Here is a 17477-nt window from a genome sequence, read left to right as displayed (position 1 = left end):
GCAAGGTTTGAGAGGTTGGCGCCTGAGGAGGGACCAATCTGAAGGCCATGCCATGCTAAGACACAGGATGGATGGCTGCTTAAAAACAGCACTGACTCATCCAACAGAGAACATCAGAGACATCTCACTCCAAGTAAGGAAGCCACAAAAGGAGGTGCTGCCAAATGAAGACCATTCCAGATACATGACTAGCCCAGTAGTGTGATGTATCACAGTGCCTCATTCTAGAAGGCTACACTAATGCGGCTCAGCATTGCTAGTATGCAATGACACCATTAACTTTTGGTATTTGTCATTATTGTTTGGACGGTGTCTACAGACAATGGGCTTTTTGTTGCTTGTGTTAACGTGCTCTGGCCTCCTAAACCCTTCCTTCCTTAAGATGGTCCTACCAGAACCTTCTGAAAGAGCCCAAGTCACAGAGTGTTTCCACATCTCATAAGAGCTTCACCGAAAGAGAGGGGAAACTGAACCTCTAGTTACTGTTTTCAGTCCATACTATTGTAAATAGTCACGTGAAAAACTTAAAACACTTACTAAGAAAGCCAGTCTGAATTTGCTGAATAAACAAGGATTTTTTTTTAAGTGAAGAGAATTATTTAAAAAAGCAAAACTAAACAAAATGTAGAGCTCTTCTAGTGTAACTGGTTCTATGAGAATAACGACCTTCCCTCCACTGGGGCTGTCACTCTCTTACAAGTATGAGGAAAGATGGTAGTACAAATCAGACAGGAAAAACAGAAATATTTTTATTAAATAGACTACTTCTGGGGTCTGGAATTATCTTCAACTTCATAAAAACAAAAAACCAAACCAAACCAAAAACAAACCTGAATCTTATTTTTGTTCTGTAAACCCTCTGTTTATAAGCACGATGTTTCAATTCTATTAAGTTTGCATAAGGAAAAGGACTCAAGGAATCTCTTTGTTCCTGGTCTTAAAGGCTCTGTAGGTATGACAAAGCCAGGACAAAATGGCCCCTGTTCAATGTTCTTGACAGGACTACTTCAGGGTGTAGAAAGGCTGAAGCTGGCTGGAATCACTCATCTAAGACCAGAGACTGAATGAAGCACAGCACAGCAGCCCTGTGCTTCCTACGTACACATGCGGTCAGAGATGCAACTCCTGCCCTGTGCTGCTCTGAGGCTGACTTCAGTTACCAAACCTTTACAAAGAAAAGAACTAAAAAAGCACAATTTACTTATGCAAAAAGAAAGCAATCAAGTAATTTAAGCCTATGAAGATTAATGAATAATAATGTATTAGGTTTTTTTTTTTCTTTTTAGCAAACAAGGGCTGGAGATCAGTTCAGTGAGCAGAGCCCTGCTGCACACACGAGGATCTGACTTTCAGCTCCCGTTCAAAAGCTAGACTGCAACTCCACTGCAAGGAATAATGGAGACAGCGGGTACCCAAGGCTTCCCGGGGAGCCCTGGCCATCTCGTTCCGTGGAAACAGCCAGAAGTAGGTCCAGTAAATATCACTGTCTAAGCTAACAGGGAAGGAAGCAATAGAGGAGCTAGCTGACTGCCACTCTCACATCAGGGCGTATCCTATCAATGGCACAAGGACAGTCCACCCAGGAGACTGGGGCACACCCACACACCACACCACCCCAAGACCTGCAGGCCTACTTGCCTGTGGCTCAATTTTCTACAGACAACAGGAAAAGTGCCCACTATCAACACATTTCCTGGTTGAACCCAGCTGTGGCTCCACTCACCAAATCCCTGTGCAACACCCAGTTGGCATGAAGATAGTGAATCCCATCTAGGATCTGGTACAACAGTGACTTCACCATTCCCCGAGGTAACTGAACTGGCTTCTTGTTGGCTTTCGAAGCTCTGTGAAACTTAATTATATGCTGAAAGAAAATACCGTAAGAAGCTTTACAAAGAGAGAAAGGCAATTTGAATATTATCTTAACAGAAAAGGCAGTGTGACAATACCACAGCATAGCATGAGCAACATGCACAGGAAGCGCATTCTAAGAACCGGGAGTAAGGCTCCATTTTTAAGGGATGTGATGGCATCTCAGAAAATGAAAGGCAGAGGGAGCAGGAACTAAGGTGCTCCTCATTTCAGAATATAATTAACGTTAATTACATCTGGAGTACTACAGATCTGTTTAACCTGGCAGAAATTTTCAAGAACAGAACCATTCTCATAAGATTCAATAAAAGGGGGGAAAACAAAATTCTGATGGGCCAACACAGCACAGGTGTGGTAGCAATTTTATACCCACAGGTTATAAGGAACACTCAGGGATAGGTTCCAGGGAAACCCACCCAACAGACAGAAACTGAAGAAAGGAGACCAAGTAGACAGTCCAAACTGGGTATGGATGCAGTTAGAAGCATCAAGAATTCAGATAAGGGAAGAGCCTGCCTGGTACCCTGAAAAGCTTTCTCTGTACACATGGCTAGACCACCAGAAAGGAATAAAGTACAACTTTATAAATTAAATACTTCACAAATAGATGTGCACAAAGTGGCTTCTTCCTTCTAATGTCTCAGGCTCTCGATGAGCTTCTTTGTTTTCTGTGGAACACCCTTCCACTCCAGGAAAACCTCAGGGCAGCTATGCCTCTGACATCAACACACCCATCTCCAGCACGGCTACACAGAGGCCTTCATGATTAAGCAATTCTTGTGGTTAAAAAAACCAAACAAAAACCAATAGACAAACCGAGAGTAGAAATGTGCCGCTCCCCATTCTGATTAACGTTTGACCTTCGACCTCATGTTCTACAGACTAGCCTCAGAAAAGGAAAACTAGTGAGCTGTGAACAAGGAGCTGAATTCCCCAAGGGGAAAACGCAGCAAATGTCTGCAGTGAGAAGACAAACGCACTCACTGATGCACGCTTGTCTGTATTCAGATACCTTACGTTTCTTGCCAGTCTTTTGTCTCAGTATTATTTAATAATTTAGAATATGTATCGCCTATCGTAAAATGTGATAACGATCCAGTCTGTCAGGAAGAAGAAAATCCACCAGCTCTCTGAATGTAACAAGCGTAGGTTCAAAGAGTGCATTAAACAACTAAAAGCTTCAAGCTTCCCAGAGTAAAAACCAAGGAGAGGAGGTAAGATAATTGAAGGTAGTTCTTCAGGTCAAACTTTAAATATTATAGTGATTTTTCTAAAAACAAGTATTTTAAAACTAAAAATAGGGGCTGGTGAGATGGCTCAGTGGGTAAGAGCACCCGACTGCTCTTCCGAAGGTCCAGAGTTCAAATCCCAGCAACCACATGGTGGCTCACAACCATCCGTAACGAGATCTGACTCCCTCTTCTGGAGTGTCTGAAGACAGCTACAATGTACTTACATATGATGAATAAATAAATCTTTAAAAAAAAAAAAAAAAAAAAGGACAAATTAAGCCGGGTGTGGTGGTGCACGCCTTTAATCCCAGAACTTGGGAGGCAGAGGCAGGCGGATTTCTGAGTTGGAGGCCAGCCTGGTCTACAAAGTGAGTTCCAGGACAGCCAGGGCTACACAGAGAAATCCTGTTGAAAAACCAAAAAAAAAAAAAAAAAAAAACTAAAAATAAATAGGTAACTCCTTGTAGGGTGGGAATTTTTCACCTGCATATTCTTTATATTGCATGGTTACAAATCAAATACACAGTACACAGGCTATAAATTTCAGCAGTGCAAGTGATTTTCAAGACAACTCTTAAGTATAACTTTTGCTGCCTTATGAGAGCCAACCCACATATAATATTCCACTTAAAAGGAAAAAAAGTTGTAAGTTTTAGGGAACTGAACTGTCCTGTTTTTGAAGTAATGTTATAAATATTCATTTGCCTTCAGTTAAATTAGTAAAATGATAGAATTATAAATTACTTATATGTAACATAGCTTATATGTAAAATTAAATATTATTCCCTAGCCTGTTGGAAGTCACTCTGACTATAACAGGTCCATGTCCTGCTGTCATGCCCTGTACTGTGTGTGAGACCCACTGAGTTTCATCAAGGTCAGGTGCATGCACACAGGTGATAGGGAGGCAGATGCTTTTACTGTGTCTACTTAAGACAAGATGCACTTACGTTCTTATCAATGCAGTATGAGCCTTTTACAATACTGGCTAAACCAGTAAACTGTAACCCCTCATTTGAGAAAGCTTCAAGCATACAATTTGGCTCTGTATGTATAAATGTCATAGGGCAGACAAACGTAAAAACAAACGCACAAGGGATACTACAGTCTACATGTACTCTGATCTCATTCTGTGGTGTGGCTCTCATCAGCACTGATTGTTTTTTTCTGTGCAAGAGCACAGAAGTCAAATCGTAAGGCATTCTCACCAAGGAAAATGAAATCTATGACATGAAATACCAGATGCGAATAACTAAGAAACGATTGCTAAGTCTCCCACTCTTAGCTACCCAGCTTGTAGCTGCTTTAGAATGATTAGGAGAGCGTCCTACCATCCCAGCACAAGGCAGGGACAGTGATAGAAGCTGGCAATCCTCTTATAGCATGCTCACCCCAGAAGTACTACTTCATTTTAAATTCCTTCACACTACAGAGCAAAGGAGAGGATGTCCTTTTAAAGCCTCATAGCAGAAACCGTCTCCTTTCCAAATGAAAACTCTATTAGGAAACAATGTTCCACTGTTGTTCATAGTCCTCTTACTTCTTTACCATCTGTTACAAAGGTCAAAACACCAGGATCAAAAAGAAATACTGGCAGTCTCTCTAGCCTGAAAACCCAAAATGCTTCAAATTTCAGAACTTTGTGAAAGATAACATGATTCTACACAATGAAACTTTGTTTTACATAAACACTGTATGAAATTTCCTTCAGGCTGTATGTGTAAGGTAAATATGAAATTAAAACACAAGTGAGTTTCAAGTTCAGACTCGAGGTCAGTCTCTAAGATGTCTCATTAAATAGATGCAAGTTAAGTGCCCCCATATCTGGAAAATCAAAACTCTCAAACACTTCTACTGCCTAGCATTTTAGTAAGTTAACTCAACCCACTGGACAAAGCAAAAGCCTCCAGGTTGGCAGTACACGGACTGTTACTCTGTAAGGTGACTCCTAGTGCAGTGGAAGCTAACTGTTTAGTCCCTCTCAAGCCTGACTGAGAACAGCAGCCTGTCTACCAGCAGTCCACCTTACCCAGAGGTCATGCTCAGCATAGTCAAAGAGAAGCCATACTTTCCGATCAGCATGAGACAGAAACACCTTCAGAAGGGAGATGACGTTTGGGTGCTTAAGCTCTCGGAGTAACTACAAAACAAAGGAGATCCATTCAAAATTTAACACAAAAGTAATACTTAAAAAAAAACAAACATACATACATCAAATTAGGTGTGGTAGCACATACATGTATACAAGGATATGCCACGGCCTGCTGCCAGCATGGCAGGCATTTCTACCTGGCTGCTTGGAAGTGAACAAAGGCCTGAGACTGTGAATGCTCAAGCAGGCATTACTTGATGCCAGGAATCCACAGCTAGCCCGGGCGACACTGCAGGGCTCCATCTCGGACGTTACCCAGCCACCCAGACCAGCTACAACGTAAAGGCAATGCAAGGCAGTGCTTGCTGATATTAAGCATTCAATAAACACCATGCAGTGTGATTGCTACACAGGTGCTTCATGACAGAAAAACCGGCAGGGAAAAAGACACTGAAAAGGGGGTAACAGTAAATCTGTCATTTGCTGCTTGACTTGGTTTTAACTTTCTATCAAAATTACAATTTTAGCCACTTTTAAATCTAAATTGGTGGCATTAAATATAAATGTTGTAGAACCACCACTATTATTTCAATTTTTTTCAACATTTCAAATAGAAAATGCTATCGTTTTCTGACCTAGCTCTAGGTAAATCTTCTACCTACCCCTAAGATGTTCTGTGGTAGACACCTAGCATTGGAGAGTTCTCATAACACCTCATCCTCCTCATGTGTGTTGACAGGCAGGCATGTACATGTAATCCCAGTACTGAGGCGCTGGTAGGAGAAGGACAACTCCTGTGGTGCCACCCATGTGACTGATTGAGTTTTATGTGTACGCATGTGCATCTGCTACATGTATGAGAAGCGGGAGCCAGATCCTCTAGAGCTGGAATTATAAATCACTGGTTCTGGGTGCTGGTGATCAAACTCAGGTCCTCTAGAGGAGCAGCCAAGTACTTAACCACTGAGCCCTCCCCTCCCCTCCCCTGCCCTCTCCTCTCCTCCCCTCCCTCCCTCTCTCCGTTCCTGAGACAGGATCTCTCATTGGCCTGGAATTTACCACATAGGCCAGGCTGGCTGTTGAGCCCCAGGAATCACCACTCCTACCTCCTCTGTACTGGGATTATAAGCATCAGCATGTCCAACCATGCCTAGCTTTTTTGTAGGTTCTAGGGATCAAACGGGACCTTGAAAGCTCTTTATCTACCCAGCCTCACAGTTATCCTTTTATGTCTGGCTCGCTCACTCAGTACTATCTTCAAGGTCCACTCACGTTGCAGCATGTAGTGGGGTTTTGGTTTTGGTTTTTTCCTTTTTTATAGGTAAGAGAATTCCACTGTATACTGAGACATTCCTCAGTCCACGACAGATTTACATTCTGATAAAGCCATTCTCAGTTAAAAACCTCATCACTAAAACCACATTTATTAAGACAGATGTAGCAGTGCACGCTTGTATTGCCAGAGCTGGTCACTGGGGACAGATGCATCCCAGGAATTAAACTGGGCTTTAATAGAACTTTCTTTTCATTTTTAAAGAACTGGTTAATCGTCACAAAACAACAGATATAAACGCAACCATACCAACTTTATTCACAGAAACCACTTGTTTTTCCAATTTTACCAATGGGAGAAATTTTTAAATTTTTATGAATATACATCTACTTCAAATATATTATTCACCATAAACCTAATTTACCACAATTGTCATACTTAATTTAAACTTGTACAAAAAATAATAATATTTAAAAACATATGCCAATGTCAATATGCCACTCAGAAATGAAGAAACCAGGCAGAAAACTACTTATATTTCAAAATGACAGTTTTCTTAAAGAAATATAAATTTATGGAGTGTGTGTGTGTGTGTGTGTGTGTGTAGGGTCATCCTCGGGTATACCTCCCTCCCCCTCCCCCCGCCCCTTTTTTTTTTTTTTTTTTTTTTTTTGGTTTTTCGAGACAGGGTTTTTCTGTGTAGCCCTGGCTGTCCTGGAACTCACTTTGTAGACCAGGCTGGCCTTGAACTCAGAAATTCGCCTGCCTCTGCCTCCTGAGTGCTGGGATTAAAGGCATGCGCCAAGCCCTCACCTCCTTTTGAGACTGGCTTGCTGCTCACTACGCTAGGCTGGACAGCTGACAAGCCCCAGGGAGCCTCTTGTCTTTCCAAGCTTGCCCAGCTACTACACCAGCAGCCATTTCTACTTGGATCCTAAGAGCTAAACAAAAGTCTTCATGACTGGGAGGTAAGTATTTTACAGCTAAACCATCTTCCCAACTCTGACACTGTATTCTAATATTAACAATTCCTAAAAGCAAAAACAAGTTCTTAATGTATACCTTAAGTATGGTGATAGTTAAACTGAACCTTAATTATGGCAAAATTATTTCCAAAAAATAACTAAACTGAAGAATCTTTCTTCAACTTCAATCTTTTCCAATCTCTTAGAAAGAGATGAAAACAGATGCTGAAGTTGGAGACGTGTTGTGAAAACAGACCAGCCATGGACCTACATCATCTCTCAGATGCTCTCTGGAATACTGTGGGCAGCTGATATCCACTGCACAGTTGGCCAGAACTCTAAACTAAAGGGATTCCAGTCCACAGGAAATTTTGGAGAGGAATGTGACAAACAGCAAAATGAGAGCGTTGTGATGTCCTGGATTTGAAGACACCCCCCCCCCCCCCACACACACACACCACCACCAATGTTCTCTCCTCCCCTTTTATAAATGCTTCCTGAAGAATGACTGCACAAAATCTAGGCCATGCTGTTGTGTGTCACAGTCTATCCTGCATAGGGGTGGCAATAGATCACAATAATCAACAGGAATCCTAAGATTTTTATTTGTAATAAATATTATTAAAGGACCAAACTGAGTGTGTGCAAGGTGATAACAAGAGGTGTCAGAGAGGTACTGAAAGGTTAAGGGAAAGCGGGAGTCAGGGCGAGCAAAGATGGAATCCTTTCCTTCCATACTTTTGCTCCATAGTCTCCCTGCGTTCACCCTGTCACTCAGTCATTGTACTGTATGTGCATTCAAGTTCATTCCTCTCTCTATCTCTTGACTTATTTTGAATCAAATTCCAGATACCATACCACTTCACCAATAAGTACTTCAGTGTGCACCTCCTCTAACACAGTCCTAAGCAAAGCCTTAAGCAAAGTCTGTGAGAAGAGGCGAAGAGGCGAGAGGAGGAGGGGAGGAAGCTAACTCCAGCTGGAGTCCACAGCAGCAGGGGAGCAGCACTGGGGAGAAGCGGCAGGGGACAGGCCAACAGTGTTCACTAATAAACTCAACAACTTAGCCAAAATGCACAAGTTATAAGAAATATAGCAAACAAAAGCTTACTATCTAAAGAACTCTATTAGGGAAATACACTGGTGGGTGAATTCTACTAAATGCTTAAGGAAAAATATCACTTACGTGCTAATATCAGAAAATACAGGATGAAAAATAAAGGTTTTAATGTATAAGTAAAGTTATAGCAATCTCAGATTCATAGCCTGACAGCAACGAGGTGTAAAAATCCTTAATGATGTATGTGCCAGTCGAACCCACCAACGTATAAGCAAAGCAAACACAGGCTATATCAGCAATGTAAGCAATCTCTAGGAAATTAGTGCAATCAATTTAGCCAAGGAAAACAATGTGGTCATGTACTTAGAGAAGAAAACAGGCGATGAAACAGAATGATAATGAGAAATTCTTCTGAAAACTTGATTTAAGAGGAACTTTAAACTTTCGAGGCTAACCAATGGCAGCCACATAAAGTCCAGAGCTAACATCACAGAAAATGTAAGCCACCTCCTCGTCCCTCACCCAATGCTGCGTTAGCCTCGCCTGTGCTTCAGGACGGGAAAGGGAAAACAAAGCACCAAGATGGAAGAAAACATATGCAGCTAGAGTTAGTACAGGGGAACGCCAGGGCCAAAAAGGGGGAGTGGGTGGGTAGGGGATTGGGGGGGTGGGTATGGGGGACCTTTGGGATAGCATTGAAAATGTAAACGAGGAAAATACCTAATAATAAAAAAATAAAAATAAAAATAAAAATGAGTAAGAAAAAAAAAAGATGGAAGAAAACACAGCTGCCCCACTAGGAAGCCTGGAGGAACCACCAAAACTACCTTGGAACTGAGAAAGGGCTCAGGATATGCAATATAGCAATATATCATGTAAACATAATGAAAAAAAGTAATTCTATTTTAGAATATAGCAGAAAAAAATCCTTGAAAGCTGAAGTTTAAAATAATTCCATTTCAATATGAAAAACATGTTTCATGTTTTTAAAATTCATTCATAAAAGATAAAACTAACAGAGATAATGCAGTCTTTACACTAATGTCTGTAAAAATAAGATATTGAAAAAAATCTTATAAAATAAAAAGTATGCCTTTCCATTAACTTCAAAGTCACAATATTGATATCAATTTTCTCAATCAATTTATGATTTACTGATCTGTCATAATTCTAGACGGCACTCTTTAGAAATTAAACTTGACTAGCTAACCAACCAACTAACCAACCAACCCACCCCACATAACACCACAAAGGACCTTAAATAGCCCAAATACTCTCAACAAGAGGTAACGCTAATAGCTTCACCCTGCATGACACTGAGTCTGTAAATCTGGTATTAGTGGCAGACTAGATAACGTCGGTGGTGCAGATACAGTCTAGAAACAGACCTACACTTACACAGTTCCTGAACCTGTGCACTGATGAAGATTTCTTTGCCCAACAGAGAAAACAGCCATAAAAGGAAAAGGTTGTAAATGTACTACATTGAACTAAAAATCCCTGTCCAAGTTAAAATGTAGAATACCATGACAGGTAGGTCTTTGCTATTTCTTTGTGTGTAAATGCATTTCTAGTTACTGAGCTATCTATAAAGGCAAGCACCCTTTATCCAAAATCCAATCAATCTACAAAAGCATTTTGCAGCCATTTTAAGTTCATTAAGTTGTATAGACTTTAGATCTGGTTAATTTTAATGTACTGTTTTTATTTAATTGCAAGTGTATTTTTAAAAAGTAATAAAAAATAATAAATGCATGGCCACGAGAGATAGTTCAGTAGGTTAAAGGCACTTATTGCCAACCTGAATTCGATCCCTGGGTCTCACAGAGAAGGAGAGAAACCATTCCTACAAGCGGTCCTCTGACTGACTGTGCTCATGCCATGGGCATGATAATACAAGAACCACAAAGGTTGAAGCCAATGAAATTTCACATTTGGTTCCCTTGGAACCAAAACCAAGGCGAAAGAAGACCCAAACCATTATCCGCTCTAAAGCTCCCCTCGCCCTCCAGTCCCTTTGATCCCACCAACAGTCGTAAGCAGCCTGACCTCTAACATCACAAAGCAAGGTCTAGTGAATTCCATTTTAACACTGACCTGTGCATATAGAATAGAATTTGATGAACCATCCCTGGTGTCGAACAATCTTATCTCAGGAGTCAAGAGAGTGAAGGCTAGTTAACCGAAACCATCTCACATGGAAATGGAAGCGGAGAAGCCAGCCCTGGCTGAGTGGCTGAACACAACCTGGGAAACAAAGGATCCAGATACTTCACTGCTCTGTCCGATGATTCTCCAAACCCCACAGGATCCACTTGCTGACTGCCCATGATGAACTGGCGGGAGATCTGCTTTGGATCCACTTGCTGACTGCCCATGATGAACTGGCGGGAGATCTGCTTTGGTCTCCCCCACATCCCTCCACTGTTCCAAGTCCATTTCACCTGTCTTGTTCTCTCAGAGCCACATCAGTATGAAGGTCACTTATGGGGACACTTGCCTCTGCCCTGTGAGTCAAGGTTAGTTTAAAGTGCCTCTGTCCTTGTGAGGTTTATGGCAAAGGATCTTTTATTATTTTAACTTTTGAATTTGGTTACCCAATAGTTTCAGTGTCCTTCATGAAAGTCGTATCCTTGTTCATCAAATTACTTGTATATTTGCCAACAATCGTATTTATAGGTGGTTGCGTTTCTGTGGCTCTATCCTGGACATCTAGCTATGGGTTTAACTCTTCTCCAAACTCAGATATGATTACTCCAGCTTCCTAGCCACTTCACAACGAGCCAGCATTGCTCTATTTACATGCTTTTTCAACTTTATTTTCACTTTTCTGACTCCCTTGTCTTTCCACACAAATGTTAGAATCATCTTTCTCTATGAAACCCCTGCTAGAATTCTGATGGAAACTGTATAGTATTTGTAGATCCATTTAGGGAGACCTGACATATTAACTATTATGTGTCTTCCAATCCATGAACATAGTATGGAATTCTAACCATTTAGGTCTGCTTTCATCCATCAGAAATTTGTAGTTTTGACCACACAGATCCTGAAAATGTTTTGTTAATTTTAAACCCCATTTTCTTTATTATTGGGGAGACATTATAAATTAAATTACTTTTGGTAAAAAAAACAAAAAACCAAGTCCTCTATCCTTCTGCAGGTAGGCACTGGCTAGGCAAAGGCTTGTTTGGTGCCTGGAGCTTGTAGAGTATCTGCCATTTCTAGGTCTCTTGCTGGCTTGCTGAGGTGCCCCAAGGGTTGGTAGTCACTTGGGGGCCCCTTTGTGCTCCATAGTGATGTGGCATCTGTATATTTTTGGAAAAAGCCCTTTTGGCTGGTCTGCACTAACATCTCCTGCCATCCACAGTGGCAGGACATAGGGGGAAAGATTAACCAAAACTGAGAATGTTATTTAAAAAGCCATATAGAAACCTCTAGTTTTTAGTTTTATTAAACGAATAGAATTAAAAGTTATTAGCATTTGCCCACAACCTTTGGACTCTGGATAAGCAATAAGATAAAATTAAATAGTCCCAAGTCAATTTCTGTGTTTACTAATATAAATTTCTTTTTCTTTTTTCTTTTTTTTTTTTTTTGGAACAGGGTGCGGGAAAGATCCGCCGGGACCACCGGCATGGCGGACGCGCGCCGCCGGGTTGAATCCTCCGGGCGGACTGCGCGGACCCCACCAGTTTACCTCTTAACGGTTTCACGCCCTCTTGAACTCTCTTCAAAGTTCTTTTCAACTTTCCCTTAGGTACTTGTTGACTATCGGTCTCGTGCCGGTATTTAGCCTTAGATGGAGTTTACCACCCGCTTTGGGCTGCATTCCCAAGCAATCCGACTCCAGGAAGAGCCGAGCCCGGCGCGCCGGGGGCCGCGACCAGCCTCACACCGTCCACGGGCTGGGCCTCGATCAGAAGGACTTGGGCCCCCCACGAGCGGCGCCGGGGAGTGCGTCTTCCGTACACATTTCCCGCGCCCATGTCTCATTTAAAATTTTATGTTCATGACACTCAGATGTATTTCTTAAAATATACAATTGTGTGCAAAGTAGATTGCCATCTGTAATAAAATACTATTCATGAATGTATGTATGTGAGTGTGTGTGTATGTGTGTGTGTATGATTCTTAAAACTCAATCTAATGGATCAAGACTTATTGAGTAGATTCTTCCCAGTGCCAGGTGTGGCATCAAAATAATCTGGGCTACTGTCATTACACTGTCATTACTACTGTCATTACACTGGGTTGCTGAAGAGAACTAAATGGCTGGGTCCTACAGCTGACATGGAGATAGTTCTTCCGCATGTCTTCCATCTCTTGCCAACTCTTCTACCCAACAAGCAAGCATTCTTTTCTTTTCCAATCTATCTCTATCATGACACTGCACTCACTAATTTGTACTGTTAAGATTCATGGGTCTCTTTTACCAGTAATGTAAAAATATTCAAACACAGAGACCCAGATTTGTGAATCTTCATTTTTCCTACTTTAATGTCCTGTCAACAAACGGTTGTCCTTGGAAGGCACATTAACAAGAATCTGGTAACTGAGTATGATTATTTAAATTAATGCTTGTAGATCATTGAAGCCACATTTACACATTTACAGACGCAAGGACTAAAGCAGTACAACAGCAGAGGCTGTGACCCACACCCATGGAGGTCTGATTACAGCGTCAGGACACATACATTCCAACCACTTTTTCTTTAACTGTGTGTACAGTCAGAGGACACTAGGGGGCGTTGGTTGGTCTTCTCATTCCAGCGCACGGCTCAGGGACTGAGCTCAGGCTGCGCCGTCACTCGGCAGCAGCGCCTTTTCCCATAGAGCCATCTCAACAGCCCAGAGCCACAGCTTATAAAAGTAAAAACTCAAGTCAATCTCAAGGACACAATGTTTAGTTTATGCATATTTACTAACAATGTATTAACATGAGAATACTTCCTCTGGAGTAAGGAGATTCTAGTTACAATATGGAAAGCTGTGCTTCCAAAAAAAATATACAAAAAAAAAAAAAAACAAACAAACATGGTAATAATCAAGCAGAATCTCATTTTTAAACTGGCATACATAAAGATACTAATTCCAGTCATATAGAACTGTTGACTTTATATAATAACTGATACTCATTAACAAGAATGAAATGACAACAGGAGCTCTAGGATATAGTAATATTTATCCCAAATAAATGTATACTCTGCAAGAACTTCAAGCCACCCTCAATTCTCCTTTTTTTTTTTTTTTAAATGCATTTTCTGGAAATATTTATAATGAAAAATATTTATCAGCTTTCAATTCATATAATTCATAGAGCAGAGACATACAGTTGACACTCCTACATCAGCTGATGTGGTAACAACAAGAGCTTCACTTACTGCTATCTCTCTGCATGCCGACATAGAAATTCCAGTTCCTTCTATTTGTTTTAAAGCGTAGTCTTTATCGTCCTTCCTGTAAAAACAAAGTTATTTTAATATACAGCTTACTCTATGTTTGCACACATTTTAATAAAGTACTACATAAAAATGAAACCTTCTGTTTAATGCCATTGTCAGACAGGAAAATTACTAAAGGCAGTTTCCCAGGGAGGGTGGTATCACCACCAGAATGTGCAGCCTTGTCCAGGACTCCAATTAGTTGTGAAGGACACAGAGTCAGACATCCTGCTCTGGACTCCTAGGGACAAGTTTCCTTCTGAAATAAAGTTTGGTTTCTGTGCTGGCTAGTTTTATGTCAACTTGACACACAAACTAGAGTTATCTGAAAGGCGGGAACCTTAACTGAGAAAATGCCTCCGTAAGACTAGGCTGTAAGGCATGTTCTTGATTAATGATTGATGGAGGAGAGTTCTATAAGACCCTCTCATGGGTGGTCCTGGGTTCTGTAAGGAAGCAGACTGAGCAAATCATGGGGAGCAAGCCAGTGAGCAGCACCCCTCTGTATCAGCTCCTGCCTCCAGCTTCCTGCCCTGTTTGAGTTCTTGTCCTGACTTCCTCATATGATGAACAGTAATATGAAGTGCAAACCAAATAAACTGTTTCCTTCCCAACTTGCTGTTTGGTCATGGTGTTTTGTCACAGCCATGGAAACCTTAACTAAGACAGCTTCTTGTGGTGGCGCATGCTTTTAATCCCAGCACTTGGGAGGCAGAGACAGGCGGATTTCTGAGTTCGAGGTCAGCCTGGTCTACGGAGTGAGTTCCAGGACAGCCAGGGCTACACAGAGAAACAAACAAACAAACAAACAAACAAACAAAAAGACAGTTTCTAGAACCAGTTTAGATGTCAATGCATCAGAGAAGTTCAGATACGTCACTAAAGTATAAAACTGTCCTCATTTTAAATCAAAACATACTCTAATCATACTCTGGTAAGGCGTAGGTCACACTCAAGTACCTTCCAGAGTCCTTCTCTCAGCACCTATTTTATTTCTAAGTAGTATGTATCAAGAACTGTGCTCACAACTGGAGACACACCCTTGCTCTATCTCTTACAGAGCTTCATGTCTTAAGTAACCAATCTGCCATAACATGATTCGAGTGCTATGACAGGTCAAGTATAAACCAGAGACACAATTCAGGGGTTACTCTGACAGAAGACCCAAGCAAGGACTTCTCAGACTCATCATCTAGCTGGGGGTGGCTCAGGGCTTGGGGACTCTGATACCCTTTATTTTCCTGGACTACTGAGGATCCTGAAGAAGATCAAGAAACAGCAAAGGTGAGGAATATCCTACTTTGATGACTTCCATGATTTCTATTAAACAAAGACAAGCTCACAACCTAGCAGGAAATCCAGAAGGGAGTACAGTGAGGAGCTGACTGACTCAACCCTTGTAAAGCCAGTTACGGTCACTTAATGCTTCATTCTCTTAAGTTATTAAAACTCACATTGCTTTATTCTTTCCTTTATAATGTATTTATACCAAATTCTCAGGTAAACAAATCTTAATTATTCAACTAAGACGCTATTTCCCACAGGGACACAGCTTTATAATAAAGGATTTTACAACATTCTTCATAGTAAAAGTCCCACAGGCCTCGTCATATGAGAAAGATATTAAGGATAACTGTACTTTAATACTAAACCCGAGTGGTTTTTCAAAGTCTGGAATAAGTAAAGACATAAAAATAAACACATTTGGAAGTCTACTAACATTTATATGGGGGTGGGGGGGGTAGATGGATATGGTGGTAACTGATAATGTTATATAATACATTCTGTTCTGTCCGAGGTAGAAAGAAGATTAACATCTCTGACTTGAGCCCTCCAAAGACAAATAGTGTGAAAGGTACGGAAATACTAAACTCAAAAGACTTGCTCATTCACCTCCTTAATATCCTATTCTAGCTTCATCGTGGGTGCTGTGACAAATTCTATGGCCTGAATCAACTTAAGGAGAGGAAAAGGTTTATTCCAGCTTACAGGATACAGCCCATCACTAAAAAGGACTCTGGAAGGTACTTGAGTGTGACTTAGGCTATTACCAGAGTATGATTATAGTATGTTTTGATTTAAAATGAGAAACTCAAGCACAAATTTGAACAGAAACCATGGAGAATTGCTGCTTGCTTGCTGGCTCACTCGCAGGCTCATGCTCAGCCAGCTAGCTGTTGCTACTGCTGCTGTTGCTTGTTAAAAGATTTTTATGAATGTGTCTGTGTCCGTAAGAATGTGCACATACACAAGTGCCCATGGAGGCCAGAAGAAGTCATCATATCCCTGGAATTGGAATTATAGGAGCTCCACTAAGTGCTGGGAACTGAACTCAGGTCCTCTGTAAGAAGAGCAGTGCTTTTATCTGCTGAGCCACGTCTCCAGACCTTGGCTAGCTTTCTCACACGACCCAGGCACCTGATCAGGCCTCCGACAGCCATTATAATTAAGACAGCCTACTGCAGACACGGCCACACATCAATCTGATCTGGGCAATCCCTCAGCCGAGACTCTTGTCTTGGACTTCACTTTGAGACGGGATCTCACTTGGCAACCTTGGTGGGCCTGAGCTTGACTTATAGACTAGGCTGGCTTTAAACTCACAGAAACCTACCTACCTCTGTCACCTGAGATTAAAGGGATGTGCCACCATGTCCCACTATGTAAACATTTTTAAAGTAAAAGGTTCATGAGATATTAAAAAAAATTTAATCACTGGTTTCAATAATGATCCAATATAAGCAGTCAAATTATAAATAAATGCTACTATAGCATTCTAAGTACAACTAACCCTCAAACAGAGTTTGAGCTATGCAGGTCTATTACTATACAATTTTCTTAATATTTACAAGTGTGTGAAGAAGTTGCAAATGGCCGGGCAGTGGTGGTGCACGCCTTTAATCCCAGCACTTGGGAGGCAGAGGCAGGCAGATTTCTGAGTTCAAGGCCAGCTTGGTCTACAGAGTGAGTCCTAGACAGCCAGAGCTACACAGAGAAACCCTGTCTCGGGAAAAAAAAAAGTTGCAAATGAATTATATAGCCTAGAAACATTACAAAAAATAAGAAAATGTTAGGTATGCCATGAATGCATCAAATATTTGTAGATAATAGCTTACTGCTTACTATAAAGTATATACATATATTACAAAAAGTTAAAATGTATACAAGTTCTGGACTAATTCTAAACTATGTGAGATCATGAAAAACTGAGGGCTGTCCTCAGATGTAGTCTAGAACCGAGGCTCTGGGTTGGAATCTAGAGCACCATCAGCTCTAATGACACCAGGGTTATCCCTTACGCATGCAAGCACAACTCAACACACAGCTTTGTTCTCTTGATCCCAACTTTCTTATCTGTTCCTTTCCAAAAGAATTAAAAAATGTTTTAGAAATATATAATCCATAGCTGCCACATCTATATTACTTAGTTCATGTATAGAAAACTCAAATACAAGAAGTCAATTTAAAAAAAAAAAAACAACACAGGAAAAGTCCACAGGTAACCTGAAAAATCTTGGACTTTGTAGGAAATCAAAGAG

General features: G+C 41.0%; 1 protein-coding gene across 8 annotated transcripts in view; it reads right to left on the bottom strand.

Annotated features, from left to right (window-relative positions):
* Cdk8 (cyclin-dependent kinase 8) overlaps positions 1 to 17477 on the bottom strand; it is a 72080-nt gene that overhangs the window by 29416 nt on the left and 25187 nt on the right. For 6 of the 8 annotated variants that reach the window (XM_006504836.4, XM_006504840.4, XM_030254515.1 and 3 more), the window contains exons 2-4: positions 13879 to 13954; positions 5134 to 5244; positions 1724 to 1864 (exon numbers count right to left, since the gene is read on the bottom strand). In XM_006504836.4, the coding sequence (XP_006504899.1) occupies positions 1724 to 1864; positions 5134 to 5244; positions 13879 to 13954 (328 nt within the window). The remainder of the gene's footprint in view (positions 1 to 1723; positions 1865 to 5133; positions 5245 to 13878; positions 13955 to 17477) is intronic. The other 2 variants (XM_006504838.4, XM_006504839.4) reach the window with 2 other exon arrangements.

Source organism: Mus musculus, chromosome 5 (assembly GCF_000001635.26).
Source record: "Mus musculus strain C57BL/6J chromosome 5, GRCm38.p6 C57BL/6J".
NCBI lineage: Eukaryota > Metazoa > Chordata > Mammalia > Rodentia > Muridae > Mus > Mus musculus.
Note: the sequence above shows the minus strand (reverse complement) of the source record. Positions and strands in the feature narration are given on the sequence as shown.